The 13816-nt window shown below is 61.9% G+C and overlaps 1 protein-coding gene across 2 annotated transcripts; it reads left to right on the plus strand.

Annotated features, from left to right (window-relative positions):
* Nucleotides 1-13816, plus strand: LOC111154925 (NOC2 like nucleolar associated transcriptional repressor). 2 transcript variants are annotated; one of them, XM_022514881.1, is made up of 19 exons: nt 1-716; nt 845-991; nt 2344-2518; nt 2605-2727; nt 3399-3519; nt 3605-3695; nt 4614-4692; nt 4798-4908; nt 5300-5413; nt 6141-6329; nt 6591-6730; nt 7690-7801; nt 9416-9529; nt 9863-9964; nt 10908-11051; nt 11168-11281; nt 12272-12441; nt 12777-12853; nt 13155-13816. In XM_022514881.1, exons 1-19 carry the CDS (start codon nt 691-693, stop codon nt 13259-13261), a joined length of 2256 nt encoding a protein of 751 aa, XP_022370589.1. In that variant the 5' UTR covers nt 1-690; the 3' UTR covers nt 13262-13816. The 2 variants fall into 2 exon arrangements, with proteins under 2 accessions (XP_022370589.1, XP_022370590.1); XM_022514882.1 differs by having other exon boundaries at nt 12272-12407; nt 12764-12853.

Below are 13816 nucleotides of genomic sequence, written 5' to 3' on the forward strand. Positions count from 1 at the left end.
CCCGCCGTGGCCTGTCCAGTGAAGTAGAAGCGACTCTCATCATTCTGACCCTCATTAGATGCAGGCGAGACTGGCCTGGCCATCAGAGCGTCATTTTTTCCCGGCGAATTGCCCACCGATGGCATTGCCTACGCGGCTAGCCTGCTTTTCCTGCGAAGCTGGGCTCTTTATTACTGATTCGTGAGAGCTCTTTGCATAGGAGTCCTGTCTGTCAAGTGTCTTCCCCGGGGCGCATTTTGTCCGGCGCCTGTGCATTGACCCCCTTCCAGGCACGTGCTTCTGGAGCTCTGGGGAGGCTGTGGGCAGCAGGGGAGAGGGTGCCCCAGGTCCTGGGCCTCGTCTTCCCTGGGGCAGGTGATTCGTGAGCAGCAGGCCAGCGTTCCATCCTGTGCAGTCCTGCCCGACTTTCGAGATCGACAGCCCGACACTCAGCGATGTGTGCGGGAGCCGTGACTGAGTCCGGCCTGCGCCATTAGCCTCCATCCGGCCGGCCACCCTGGGAGCCCGGAGCACAGAGGATGTGAACTTGCCCTCCCGCCTGGATGCCGCCGGAGCCTCCGTTGGAGAAACTTAGAGCCACCACTGGGGCGCGGCGGGGCGGGGCCGAGGGCGGGGCCGGCCCGGAGGAAGTGCGGCTGCCGGACAGCATTCTGGGGCCGGAAGTGGGGCGCACGCTGCGGGCGGGCGGCGATGGCGGCGGCGCGGGCCGGCAAGCGGTGAGTTGGGGGTCCGAGGACCGATTGGGCCCTCCGGTGCCTCCTGGAGCATCTCCGTGTCCCCGGTGCGGCAAGGCTGGGCAGGCCGGGCCGGCGGGGAGGCCTGACTCGGCGGTCGTAACCCGCAGGCGCCTGGCGGAGCTGACAGTGGACGAGTTCTTGGCTTCGGGCTTTGATTCTGAGTCCGAGTCCGAAGGAGCCGCGGGAGCCGGGACGCGGGCGGTGCGTGGAGCCGATCGGAGACGGGATGGGCCAGGCGGGAGCCCCTCGTCCAGGTGAGGGGAGCGTCCCCCGCGGGACGTACGTGAGGCCAAACCCTTTCCACTGTCCTGGCCCGTCACGCGGGTGGGGACTGGGGGCCTCCGACCCCGCCCCAGACGTTGGGCTCGTTCGTTCCTCCAGCGTTTGCTGTGACGAGCCTCCTTTTACTCCCTTGTGTTTTCATGCCTCACCTTAGAGAGCCGTCAGCCACGTGCTTGGCCGCGAGAGAGGCGCCCGGACAGGGGGAGAGGGAGGGGGAGCAGGCTTCCGGCTCAGCAGAGAGCCCCGTGCGGGACTCGATCCCAGGGTCCGTGGCCTGAGCCGAAGGCAGGCGCTTCACCGACGGCGCCCCCAGGCGCCGGACAGCCCGTATCTGGGGCGTTCACTGGTGCGTCATGAAAGGGTCCCTTTCCGGTCTGGAAGAGGTTCGGCAGCCCGGGTGAAGCAGAGGCGCGGTTAGGGCCAGAAGACGAAGTGCGGCAAACGGCGCAGGAAGACGGGGTTAGAGAAATGGGGAGGAGGTGCGCGGGCCCCTGTTGCTGTTGGTGCGGAAGGGCCTTTGAGGAGCTGCTCGTGGGACAGAGACCCGAGGGAGGAGGCCACGCAGACGGGGGAGAATGCTGTGGTGTTTCAGTGTTTCGGGGATTCGGAGCGGCGGAGCTGCTGACGTGGGGGCAAGTCTTACAAGGGAGGAGTGACAGGGAGAGTAGGAGGTGGCCCTGGAGAAATGATGGCGGAGTCAGACCTCGCAGGCCGCTTACGCGACGTGCCGGTAAAACGGGAATTTCTCTCAGCGTTTGAGCCGTGAGTCGTGTCACAAGACAGAACACACAGGGTCCCTTGGGTTGCTGTGTTGAGAATAGCTTGGAGGCGGTGGGTGCAGAGGTAGGGAGAGACCGCTGTGGCAGGCGGGAGGTGGAGAGGTGGTGCTGGTTTATGAGGAGCTTGAGGGCTTTGAAGGGGTGTTGCTGGTGAGAGCTCATGGCACTTTGCATGCTGGCCGGAGAGCGCGGCGTCTCTCCCTTGAGAGCCTGCAGAGGTCGGGTCACGGTGCGGGAGATGGAGCAGAGTGTGGGCGGAGCGAGTTCGGGAGAATCGCGGGGCCGTGTGGGACATGCAGGGGTTGGAGCGCATAGAGAGGCTGTCCGATGCGTGCGTCCAGAGTTTAGGGGAGGGGGATCTGCTGAGAACGCGACCCTGGAAACTGCCCTGCGTTGGCTGTCCGCAGCCCTCGTGGAGGGAGCCGTTCAGGCCCTGCGGCTTCTCTGTGGAGGCTGGCAAGCTTACAGTGCGGAGGCCAAGAAGCCTGTGCCCCCACCCCTGTGGGCTGCGCCGCCCATTGTGCCTGATGACCCCCCCTTCTTAGCCGGCGTAAAGGTCGAGCATCTGAGCACAAGGACCAGCTCTCTCGGCTGAAGGACAAAGACCCCGAGTTCTACAGGTTCCTGCAGGAGAACGACCAGAGCCTGCTGGACTTCAGTGACTCAGACAGCGCGGAGGACGAAGAGGGTCAGCTCCACTCCCTGCCGGACACGCTGGAAGTGAGGACCTAGGCCAGACGGGTGGGGGCAGGGGCACACTTAGGGCCCCTGCCCCCTGCTCTAGCCTGGCCCTCTGTCTGGTACAGGAAGCCAGCGTGGAGGAGGAAGATGCGGATGAGGGTGGGACCCCCCGAGGACTGAAGGGGAAGAAGAGGGATTCTGCTCCTGTGACCCTCGCGATGGTTGAGGGATGGAAGCAGGCGGCAGAGGTGAGGCGCGGCATGGGGTGGGCAGTTGGACACCACCGCCGCCTGCTTTAAAAGGAGTCTGCCCTGGCCTCGTTGCAGTGGCTTGGATCTGTGCCGTCCGGCGGAGGAGGGTGGGAGGAGGCCTTCTCTGAGCCCTGGCGCGGAGTCCTGCTTAGCACATTTCTTTATGCTGAGGGGCTCCAGGATTGCACTCTGTCCTTCGGTCAGAGATTCTAGGGGCTCTTCTGCTTTCTTCCCCTCAGCTTCCCTCTCAGGTGCTCCCCGGTGCCTGACATCCACTGTGGGCAGGACATGCTCTGCCTTTGTTGGTCCCTGGAGCCAGCGCCCTTCTTCAAGGCTTTTGCGTTGGTTTCTGTGGGAAAAGGAAAGGACAGAAGGGAGAGTTCGGGATACCACCTGTCGTAGGTTGCCACCCAGGTCTCCGGCCCTCAGCCTCTCCCCTCTGACCCTGAGCCAGGCTCCCTTCCCTTCCAGGAACATTCTGGACTCCTCTCTCTGTTCCCTGCATGTGTCTCCATAACAGGGCTTCCGCCGCTGCTCCACGTCTCACAGTGTGGGCAAGGGGGCACCTTTCTCTTTCAGAGCAGGTTTCTGGAGCTCTGGTTGCCTCATGCTCTGTCTGACACAGCTGACTCCCCCACCGACATTTTGGGTCCTCTTAACCCCTTTAGCATCACCTTACTCCAAAGCTGTTCCACGAAGTCGTGCAGGCGTTCCGAGCTGCTGTGGCCACCACCCAAGGAGACCAGGAAGGTGCCGAGGCCAGCAAATTCCAGGTCACGGACAGTGCTGGTGAGCTGGGCGAGGGGACGCGGGATACAGGCCCTCTGTTCCGTCTTCTGTCCTGTGAATGGCATCTGTGGTCCCCTCATTGTAGTGTTCAATGCCCTGGTCACCTTCTGCATTCGTGATCTCTTTGGCTGTCTCCAGAAGTTGCTGTTTGGAAAAGTCCCAAAGGACAGTAGCAGGTAAAAGGGAAGAGGGGAGGTAGGGAGGTGTGGTCAGGCCCCTGCATTGGGGAACGCGGAGGCCTTGTAATCTAGGGGTCCTCTCTAGACCCAACCAGGACAGAGGGTTGTTGAATGAACATAGAGCCAGGCCCGTTGCAGTGTTCCTGGGAGAGGCAGGGCCACTTGGGTGGCTTTGTCCTCCTTTCTTTTTTCTTCCTAAGAAGGTACATCCTCTACCCAGAATTTTTTAGGGGGCCCAGAGTGATTGCTTGGCTTTGCGCCACTAATTTTCTAGGTCGGGATTCTCTCTTTTTTGATCCCTCTTTCTTTCTTTGAATGAGTATCTTCTCCACTCCTTTGCTGTTTGGTCTGGGGAGGTGTGTGTGCCCATATAGTAGGTGCCTTTTCACAGCTGAGTTTCAGAACCTTAAGTTCCATATTAGAGGAAGACTGAGCAGAGGAGGCTGTGAAAAGTCTTCAGATGAGAGAGAAGAGCAGCAGACCTTTGGCAAAAGGGGAGGCACATTTGCCTGGGAGGGCCGTGCAGCCACGTGACTAGGAGGTAGTGAGGGCCTGAAGGGTCAGACTATCCCCAGACGCCAGAAAGAAGGCTCCAGGGAAGGGTCCTGCATTACCTTCTGAAAGGGAGACTTGGGGCGGTGGCGGACCTGGAGACAGGAGTATCTGGGTCTGGTGGAAGTTGCTAAGGTGAGACTTGGGATCAGGATGGTGCAGCTTTGTGGAGGTGGCCCTGTGGGAAGGGGGCAGGGAAGCTGACAGACAGGTAGGGGTGGGGCTGGCGTTGGCCAGGTATGGACTCTTGCATGAAGGGGGCCGCTGCATGGGGAGAGCAGTCACCAGGAAGGGTGGTGGGTTTGGGGAGAAAGTGCATTGTGGGGGTTCACTCACGTGGCTGTGGGTTTGGTCTCTCTGTAGGGTGCTGTACCCGTCTGGCAGCCCACTGTGGGGCAAGCTCCGGCTGGACATCAAGGTTTACCTGAGCTCAGTTATACAGGTGTGGTTCCAGAGGGGAGAGGGCCTGCTGTGCTCCACGGGGCCTGGCCATGTCTGGTGGGCCAGCGTGCGCTTGGGGCCTCACGGCGCTCTCCTGCTTCCCCAGCTGGTGGCCTGCGTGGCCGAGGTGACAGTGGCAGCGGCCGTGCTACAGCATGTCAGCAACTCCGTGTCCTACTACTTGATCTTCCCCAAGCAGTGCCGCCTGCTGCTCAAGGTCAGCCGGCCGTTCCCCGTGCCAGGGTGGTGGGGGTGCGCGTCGCTGCCCTTCCAGCGTGCCCCTCTCGTGTGCCTGTCCCCACCCTTCCCCTCCTTGGGTTCTGTCTCTGTCAGCTCTTTGCTCCTGGGGCTGCCCAGAAACCAGTCCCATAAGGTGGTGGCTTTCTGACGTTTCTGATGAGAAGTGAAGCAAGATGTACTCGTTTTCTCACGTGCTACGTGGTACTGCCTTCATGGGGTCAGTTTTACGTTTTGTTAGCCCCGAGTTGAGTTCTGAGTGGTTCTCTTCTGAGATGCTTTGGGAAGGGCTATCTCCCAGCAGTGGCCACAGGGCTCTTTGGCTGGGCTTGGGGAGGCTGGGGCCGGCAGTGACATCTTGCTTTCTGCAGAGGATGGTGGTCCTGTGGAGCACAGGTGAGGAGACGTTGCGTGTCCTGGCCTTCCTGGTCCTCGTCAGGGTCTGCCGGCATAAGAAGGATGTCTTCCTGAGTCCTGTTCTCAAGGTAGTGCGGGCCCAGGGCTTCTGCCTCTAGTGCCCCCGAGTCTGTGTCCATTAGGGTCTAGGTTGGAAGTGCTGGCCTGAGGGCCGGGGAGCTGCCTTTGTGGTTGGTGCCCTCTGTTGGCACTGCGGCTCTGGGCTCACCCACACCGTCGTCATAGTTCCCTCCCTGAGAAGTTGGGGACTGTGGCAGGGATGGGAGTTCTTGAACGCCTGGGGCTCCACATCGGCTACTCCGCACACCTCTCTCCCTCAGTGGATGAGGACATTGGGTGTGGAGAGGGCAGGGACCATGCTGCTTGGCCTCAAGCTTGGATGGCCTGTCCCATGTGGAGTCCCTCTAGAGAGCCCTGCGTAGGCCTGGCACATAGCTGGGGCTCTTCTGCCTCCCTGCTTCCCAGTCCCTCCATGGTGTCCTTGCGTCTTCTCAGTTGCTCATGCTGCCTCTCTCCTTGGCACTGTCCCCTACCTGTAGGGTCCCTCCTTGGCACTGCAGACCTTGTTTGAGATTGGTGGCTGTATGGTGCGGAGGCTGAGCAGCAGTAGGGGGCCCAAGGAGCAAGCAGTGTGTAGGGGGAGGGGTCTGCAGCAGACATGGCCAGACTGTGGCTCCCGCCAAGGCAGCAGCTCTGAGAGAAAGGCCCAGGTGCCTGGCAGTGGCTTGGAGCTGGGTGGTGGGTACCTAGGGCCCTGGGAGCTCAGGTGGTTCCAACTGGGGTCTTTCCTGGCAGCAAATGTATATCACGTACGTGAGGAACTGCAAGTTCACCTCTCCCAGCACCCTTCCGCTCATCAGCTTCATGCAGCGGACCCTGACTGAGCTACTCGCCCTGGACTCTGGCGTTGCCTACCAGCACGCCTTCCTCTACATCCGCCAGCTGGCCATCCACCTGCGCAGTGCCATGACCACGCGCAAGAAGGTGTGTGGGTGTGCCTGCGGGGCGAGGGATGGCCCCAGCCTGACCCAGCTGATGGCCTGAGGGCCCCTGGGAGCCTCAGTGTCTCCGGAGAGACAGCCCAGCATGTGTCTGGGGTCAGGGCCTTTGCTGGTGGGGGCTTTGGGCATAGGCAGCGGCGGGGGGCAGGGGGGCTGAGATCCCGTGCACCTGGTGGGTGAGGAAGAGCAGGGCCTTGCCAGGAGCCCCGCGCTGAGCTGGAGATGGCCCTCGCTCTGTGTGCAGGAGACGTACCAGTCTGTGTACAACTGGCAGTTTGTGCACTGCCTGTGCCTGTGGTGCCGCGTGCTCAGCACCCTCTGCCCCCGGGAGGCCCTCCGGCCCTTGGTCTACCCCCTAACCCAGGTGGTGATCGGCTGCGTCAAGTGAGTTCTGCTGGTGCGGTCGCCCTGAGGTCGGAGGGAGGCCGCTTTCCGGGGGCTGCTGTGGGGATCGGGCTCGCTACAAGGGGAGGCATCCTGGACGGCCAGGAGGAGCTGCTGCTCTGGGAGGGTCTGGGCCATCCCTGGACCGCGGGTCTGTTCCTGGGCAGCGCCTGAGGAAGTACGGGGCGGGAGTGGTGTGGTCTGTGGCCCAGTGTCCCTGGCTGGTGCGTTCTAGGTGATGCTGGTAGAAAAGGGTAAGTACCCTTGGAGGGAATTTGGGTTTTGGACAGAGCTGGGCTGTGTGGTTGTGACTCCTGAGTTGTGGTCGGTATCCAGGGCGGATCCTGGAGGAGCTGCAGGAGGCCAGGTGGCTGCCGTTGTTGGCCAGGAGGGGTCGCCCCGAGCTCCTGAAGGGGGAGGCGTCCAAGCGTGGGGCAGTCCTGCATTGAAATGAAACTAAGTCTGGGGGCGCCTGGGGGGCTCAGTGGGTTGAGGCCTCTGCCTTCGGCTCAGGTCGTGATCTCAGGGTCCTGGGATCGAGCCCCGCATCGGGCTCTCTGCTCGGCCGGGAACCTGCTTCCTCCTCTCTCTCTGCCTGCCTCTCTGCCTGCTGTGATCTCTGTCTGTCAAATACATAAATAAAATCTGAAAAAAGAAAAAAGACACTAAGTCAGAAGTCATTTGGGGTGTTCTCTCACCCCGACAATCGAGTGAGGAGGCAGGTCCTTGAGACCAGGATGTCAGTCGGGGCCTTTCACTCTGCCGTGTTCTGTCTGGAGGAGTCAGAGGGGCAGGTGTGCCCACCCACCCCGACAGAAGTGAGGCTCCACCCCGACAGAAGTGAGGCTAGAACCCCATGGGTGGAATGGGTCATGGGCAGCCAGGCCAGAAGGGGGAGGCTGGTTTGGGGGGTCTCTGAGGCTCAGGCCTCTGCTCACCCCAGCTTTCCCGTGCTCCAGGCTGGTCCCCACCGCCCGCTTCTACCCCCTGCGCATGCACTGTGTGCGTGCTCTGACGGGGCTCTCGGAGAGCACCGGCACCTTCATCCCAGTGCTGCCCTTCATCCTGGAGGTGAGAGGGTGCCCGCCACGGGGGACTGGGGGGCGGGGGCGCGGGGGCGGGGTCGTCCGGTGCCTCGGGCTGTCTTTGGAGGCACCTCCCACTGTCGCTGGACTGTCTCTTCCGAGATACGGTGCTTCCAGCGTGCTGGTTTTCTCATTTGTAGAGCAGGTTCCGGGAGGGCATCGCCCTGTGCGGAGCTTGCGTCGTGTGCTGGTAGGCGGCAGTGGCCGTGAGGACACGGACTGCTGCTCTGCAGGGCTGGCCTGACGGTGCTGGTTTTAGGACACGCTTGGGTCTGTCCGGTCTAGTACAGTGAGCAGGCGAGCTGGGCCAGAAGCCTCGGTCTGATTCCAAAGCTGCGTTTCTTCTCCTGCGCGCTCCTGTGTGCATTTGTGTGTACGCGCACATCTGTGTGTGCACACGTGCGTGTGTCCTTGCATGCCTGCACGCGCGTGTCGCTCAGGCACCGAAAGGTGGTCTGACTAAAGCCCAGAAGCCCACTAGGAGCTAGGCCTGGACCCACTGTATGCTTAGGACTTCACGTCTCCCTGTTAGAGAGGCCCGAGTGCCCCCCACCGCGAGATGGGCCAGGTTAGTGTCTCAGTGTGGTGTGCGGTGGCCCCAGGGCTGTGTTCTCTGTCTCCTTACCAAGTAGAAGAGAGAAGGGAGCCCCTGAGGGTCCTACTCTGATTTCTTCCTCTCACAGCTCTTGTACGGACTGACCCCTGCCTCAGCATGCTGCTCTGCAGGGCACGTCCTTCACACCCAGGCCTCTCCTTTCCGGAGAAAACACGTCAGGAGGCAGTTTCTGCCCTGCCCTTCCCGGGTGGGTGGGAAGGGGTATTGAGAGCAGCCCCCCTCCCCGTCCCCACACCACCTCAGGCTGAGCCAGTTTCGAGAATGCTGGTGTCCCCCCTCGGGAGACACTGTTACTGCCACAGCTGTGGGTGCTTTTCACCTGGGGTTGCATTGAGCTCGGCTGGGAACCATCGTCCCCGGCTCTGTGGCGTCTTCTGTGTTGACCACCCATGTCCTTCAGGACAACATCCTGGATCACCTCTGTGCACAGGCTGTGCAGGGGGCAGGCATGGCTCCCCCTCTGCTGCCCCAGGACACCCTGCAGCCTTCAGCGTTTGGACCCAGGGTGGGCTTCTCCAAGACGCAGAGAGCGATGGACGCAGCCGGTGGTCTCTGTGGAGGATGAAGGAGTGGTGGCTCCCCAGGCCTTCATCGGAGATGCTCCTGGGGATGCAGCCCTGGGGTTGGCCCAAGGCCTCGGGGATGCGGTCACGGGGAGAACGTTGCGCTGCCCGTGGCTGTGTGCAGGTTCTTTGGTCTGTAGGTGTTGATTTTACAGCTTCTTGGCCTAGATTCAGGAAGGAGTCGGTAGCATGTGTGCGCTCCTGGTCCCGTTCCCTTCCACCAGAGCCCCAGTCGGGGATAAAGTGATGGCCTCGGAGGCCAGAGTGCTGTATGGCAGGGGTGTGGGGGCCCGCAGGGCTGGCACTGCACGTGGCTGCCTGTCCCTGGTTCCACAGTGGGTCTGTAACCCAGGATATGGGTGGAGTGTGACACAGTAGGGCATGAGGCAGAGCAGGCCGGGCTGATGCGGCCTTGGGACAGGTTTTCCAGCAGGTGGACTTTAACAGGAGGCCGGGGCGCATGAGCTCCAAGCCCATCAACTTCACTGTGATCCTGAAGCTGTCCAAAGTCAACCTGCAGGAGAAGGCATATCGGGTGAGGCTGGTCTCCTGTGGAGGGGCGTGGGGAGATGCCTTGGGTGGGGGTCCCAGCCGGATGGCATAGGGCACTGAGGTCAGTGTGTAGGGTGGCAGGGGTCAGATGAGTGTGGAGTTCGTGTAGACCTTCCTGGGTCTCTCGGGATGGGAGGGGAATGGTGTTCCTTGGCCTAAGCCACACTGAGTGTGAGCGTGGCTTCTGGGAGGCTGTGGGGTCCCGTCCTCCAGTTTCCACCCTGCAGACTGAGTGGACCCATCGGACTGCTCTGGAAGAGTGCGGAGCTCCTGTCTCCCCAGCCCCGACCTTCTCCTTTCTTCCCTGCTGCCCCAGGACGGCCTGGTGGAGCAGCTGTATGACCTCATCCTGGAGTACCTGCATGGCCAGGCCCACAGCATCGCGTTCCCTGAGCTGGCGCTGCCCGCCATCCTGCAGGTGTGTACCCACCGTCTGGGTCCACCTTTCCTTCCCAGACCCCTCGATGACCTGCCCCCGTGTAGCAGACAGAGCTGCTTGATGGGCTCAGCTCCCCATTCACGGAGTGACCAGAGGGAGGCATCCTTGTCACAGCCACACAGGGCCAGGAGCCAAGCCTAGCCTCTGTCGAAGGTCCACCTGCTTTCTGGCCAGATGTTTTCCATCTCGTGGAGGCAGGTGCCTCTCATGGAAAGGGCCAGGTGGCACTGCCTGTCCCTGTCTGGCGCTGGTGGGCAGGAGCAACCCGCACAGCCAGAGGCCTGTTGGGTGAGTTGGGCTGGGCTGCTCTCCCTGGAGCCGCACTGGCCGGAGCCGCATCCAGACGCAGGGCTGGCTGTGTCTGCGAGCCTTTATTTCTGGGCTCCAGGCCCCAGGGGTCCCAGTGTGGAACAGGGCTTTGCAGACTCTGCTGGTAGAATCTGATGGTAAGTGTTCTAGACTTCACAGTTGTGGGCTTTCTCACAGCTGCTCAGGTTTCCCAGTCGTTGTACCCAGAACCTGCAGAAACGCGTGAGTGAGTAGGTTGGATGCGCACCGGTACGACTTTATTTACAGAGACAGGCTGGGGGTGGTCTCTGACCTGGAGGGTAGCCCCGTGCTGCCCCACTGCTGCTGCCGTGCCTTTGCCTGGCCTGTGGGATGGGCCGTCTGCTCTCCAGCCCCCACAGGCCCAGGGCACCAGAGATCGTGCAGCGCCCCCCACCCCAAATCTGGTGTGTGGACTTGGGTCCTCTCCCCAGATGTGTGCACTAGGGCTACCCATGGCCAGAGCTGTGCGACACATGAACCCACGTTCCCCGCTCTCCCGTCACCTCCCTGTGGTCATGTGTGGCCCAGACGGATTGTGAGGTGCAGAGCAGGTCTGTATCTGGACCTTGACTGAGCCCCTCTTCTTCCGCAGCTGAAGTCCTTCCTCCGGGAGTGTAAGGTGGCCAACTACTGCCGGCAGCTGCGCCAGCTGCTGGAGAAGGTGCAGGAGAACGCAGAGTACATCTGCAGCCGCCGCCAGGGGGCCCCCTTCGCCGTGGCTGACCGGCACGCAGTGGTCAGTTGGGAGTTCGGGAGGGGGGGCGGGCAGCACGTCTGAGGGCACCGGTCAGGGCCGGGCTGGGCTTTGGAGGGTTGCCCAGGGTGGGACTGATCCCGGACCTCTCCCCGCAGGATGCCTGGGAGAAGCAGACCCGAGAGGAAGGGACCCCTCTCACCAAGTACTACAGCCAGTGGCGGAAGCTGAGGGAGCGAGAGATCCAGCTGGAGATCAGTGGCAAAGAGCGGGTGTGTCTGCAGGGGACGTTTGCTGGGGCTGGAGGAGGGGGATGTGGGCATGGCCCACTGGGTTACTCTGAGACCGGGATCCAGCTCCTTGGCTGTGACACCAGAGTGGGGAACGGGGCTTGTGGGAGAGGACAGTCCCAGGGACGATGTCGGCAGGATGGGTGGGGGCCTGTGTTCCCGCTGCGGCCTGTTCTCTGGTAGCTCTGAGGGGGCAGATGTCCTGCAGAGCTGGGTAACGGTGGGGGGACTTCTTCTCTCATGACCTGCAGGAGGAGGTCACTGGAGGCCAAACCGGCTGGGGATTTTGGGGGAGTGAGTGGCTGGACTGACCTTGGCACCAGCAGTGGAGGCAGGGAGCCACAGGAGGGGCTATGCTTCTGAGTCTGGGCCTGGCCAGTGGGTGTGGGATGGTGTGACTTGAGGGGACAGCTTCATGCTGAGTGGCATGCCTGTGACTGTCTGTCCCTGCGGGTCTGCTGTCATTTCTGAGATGGATGGTTGAAGATTTGGAGGCAGAAAGGTGAGGGGCTGCAGCTGGGCCTCCAGCCCGTGGGTGTGACTGAACCTTTGATGGCACTTTGTGGCCAGCGTGTGGTTGGGGCCTCCTCTCCTGCCTGGCAGGATGGCTGTCCAGGAGTCCTGTCCAGTGATGTGGACCAAGAGTTGGTTAGAAAAAGTGGCCAGACAGAGTCTTTGCGTGGGGGACCGGTCGGGAGGCAAAGCTTGAAGGGGAATGGGGGAGGGAACGGGACACTGGGATCAGATAAAGCCTTTGGAAATGCGAGGGGTGGGGAGACAGGAACCACGGTCAGGATTCTTGCCATGTGATGCATGATGTGGCCTGATGTGGCCTAGCCGTGGCTAGGGCTAGGCCTTGAGGTGGAGGGGGTTCCTGGGGCTGAAGCAGGGCAGGTTGGGGACTGGGCTGGGGTGGGCTCTCAGGGCCTCCTGACGACCCTGGCCTCCTGCTCTGGCTTTGGGTCCTGCCAGCTGGAAGATCTGAACTTGCCAGAGATAAAGCGGCGGAAGGTGGGAGACAGGAAAAATGAAGACCGAGTGGAATTTAAGGATCTCTTTGACCTGGACAGTGATGGGGAAGACAGTGCCATGGACTTCTCGGAGACAGGTAGGGGCCTGAGCTCCTTGTGGGGAAGGGGACGGTGGGCCTGGAAGGCTCTCTTAGCCGCCTCATGGAACCAGAAGAGGGTGCCGGCTCCCACCTTACCGCTCCTGTGCGCTGGGGCCCTTCTACCGCTCTGCTTGAGGTGAGGGCTTCCTGGCATTGGAACACGTGTTCCCAGACTTTGTTCCCTCGCTCTCACTCTGGGCACTTGGGAATCCCCTCTACCTGCCCCAAAGGGGCCTGAGTGAAAGGCGGGTGGGTGTGGGGCTGCGAGCCTGGCCCAGCCTCCTCCACTAACTGCCCCCAGTGAGCACCTGCTGGCGGGCCCACTCCCATGGGCTTTTCTTCTTGGTCCCCAGGAGCTTGGCAGAGGGTAGAGGAGGAGGAGGAGGAGGAGGAGGAGGAGGGGGGCAGCTGTGGCAGCCAGGAGGCGGCCGGCGATCCAGAAGGTACGTGGTTCCTGGGCGCGAGGGGTGGTGCTGTGGCCCTTTGAGCCTGCCTTGGGGAGCCCAAGGCTGTCATGGGTGTGGCGGGGTGGGTGGGCAGGGCAGTCAGCTGGGAGGATAGCGCTAAGCTGGGCCCACACCCCTCCTTGGGGATCCCAGGCCAGCTGCTCCGCTGGTTCCGGCAGCCAGTAACAGTGGCACCAATAACTTAATTAGGGCTGTGGTTAATTAGCGATGAGGACTCTCCGAGGCTGGCTTCTCCCTGGCAAAGTGGAATTCATGTAGCCTTGGTCTCTCCCTGCAGATGGAGGCCCTGACACACAGGCGGGCCTGGGCCTCCGGGAGCTGCAGCGGCTGGCTCAGGGGCCGGAGGACGAGTTGCAAGACCTCCAGCTCTCCGAGGAGGATTGAGGGCTGCCAGCCAGGGGACCTGCAGGGACTGTGACGCACAGTCGGGCACATAGCTTCTTGGCTGGCCCGGAGCCTGGCGGTCAGGACCCACGCTGGGGTGGGGGGAAGGGCAGTCGATGGCGCACAGGGCTTTATCTTTCCAACATGGAAGACCAGAAAGTACCGAGCCCTGTGCAGACCCCTGCAGTGGTGGCTGTGGAGCCCGTGTCTACCACTGCGCCCCCACAGTGTTGGGTCAGAGGCATCAAGACCGGGAGAGGAGCCGATCTGGGGCGGCACTCTGCCCCGACCTCTGCCCCAATGGCAGGCTGCCGAACGGACTGCCAGGAGCCGTCCCAGTTCCATACAGAGCTGGTGGGCACGGCCCCCGCCAGGGTGGCATGATGGGCCACCTCTGTGTCCTTCGTCATTCTTTGGTCTGTGTGCTGGTACCCAGGATATGGAGTCCCTGTGCTTGGGCTCAGGTGTGGGTCCCCAGACTGTCTGCACCTGGCTCTATGGCCACCCCCAGAAAGTTTTGGAAACTCTTTTCCTCTTAACTCACATTTTCCTTTA

Source organism: Enhydra lutris, unplaced genomic scaffold (assembly GCF_002288905.1).
Source record: "Enhydra lutris kenyoni isolate GAN:26980312 unplaced genomic scaffold, ASM228890v2 scaffoldscaffold38, whole genome shotgun sequence".
NCBI classification, from domain to species: domain Eukaryota; kingdom Metazoa; phylum Chordata; class Mammalia; order Carnivora; family Mustelidae; genus Enhydra; species Enhydra lutris.

Coding starts and splice junctions, on each gene's coding strand:
- LOC111154925 (XM_022514881.1), top strand. CDS start 691: ATGGCGGCGGCGCGGGCCGGCAAGCG. Junction 5,414..6,140: donor TCCTGAGTCCTGTTCTCAAG/GTAGTGCGGGCC, acceptor CTTTCCTGGCAG/CAAATGTATATCACGTACGT. Junction 9,530..9,862: donor TGCAGGAGAAGGCATATCGG/GTGAGGCTGGTC, acceptor CTGCTGCCCCAG/GACGGCCTGGTGGAGCAGCT.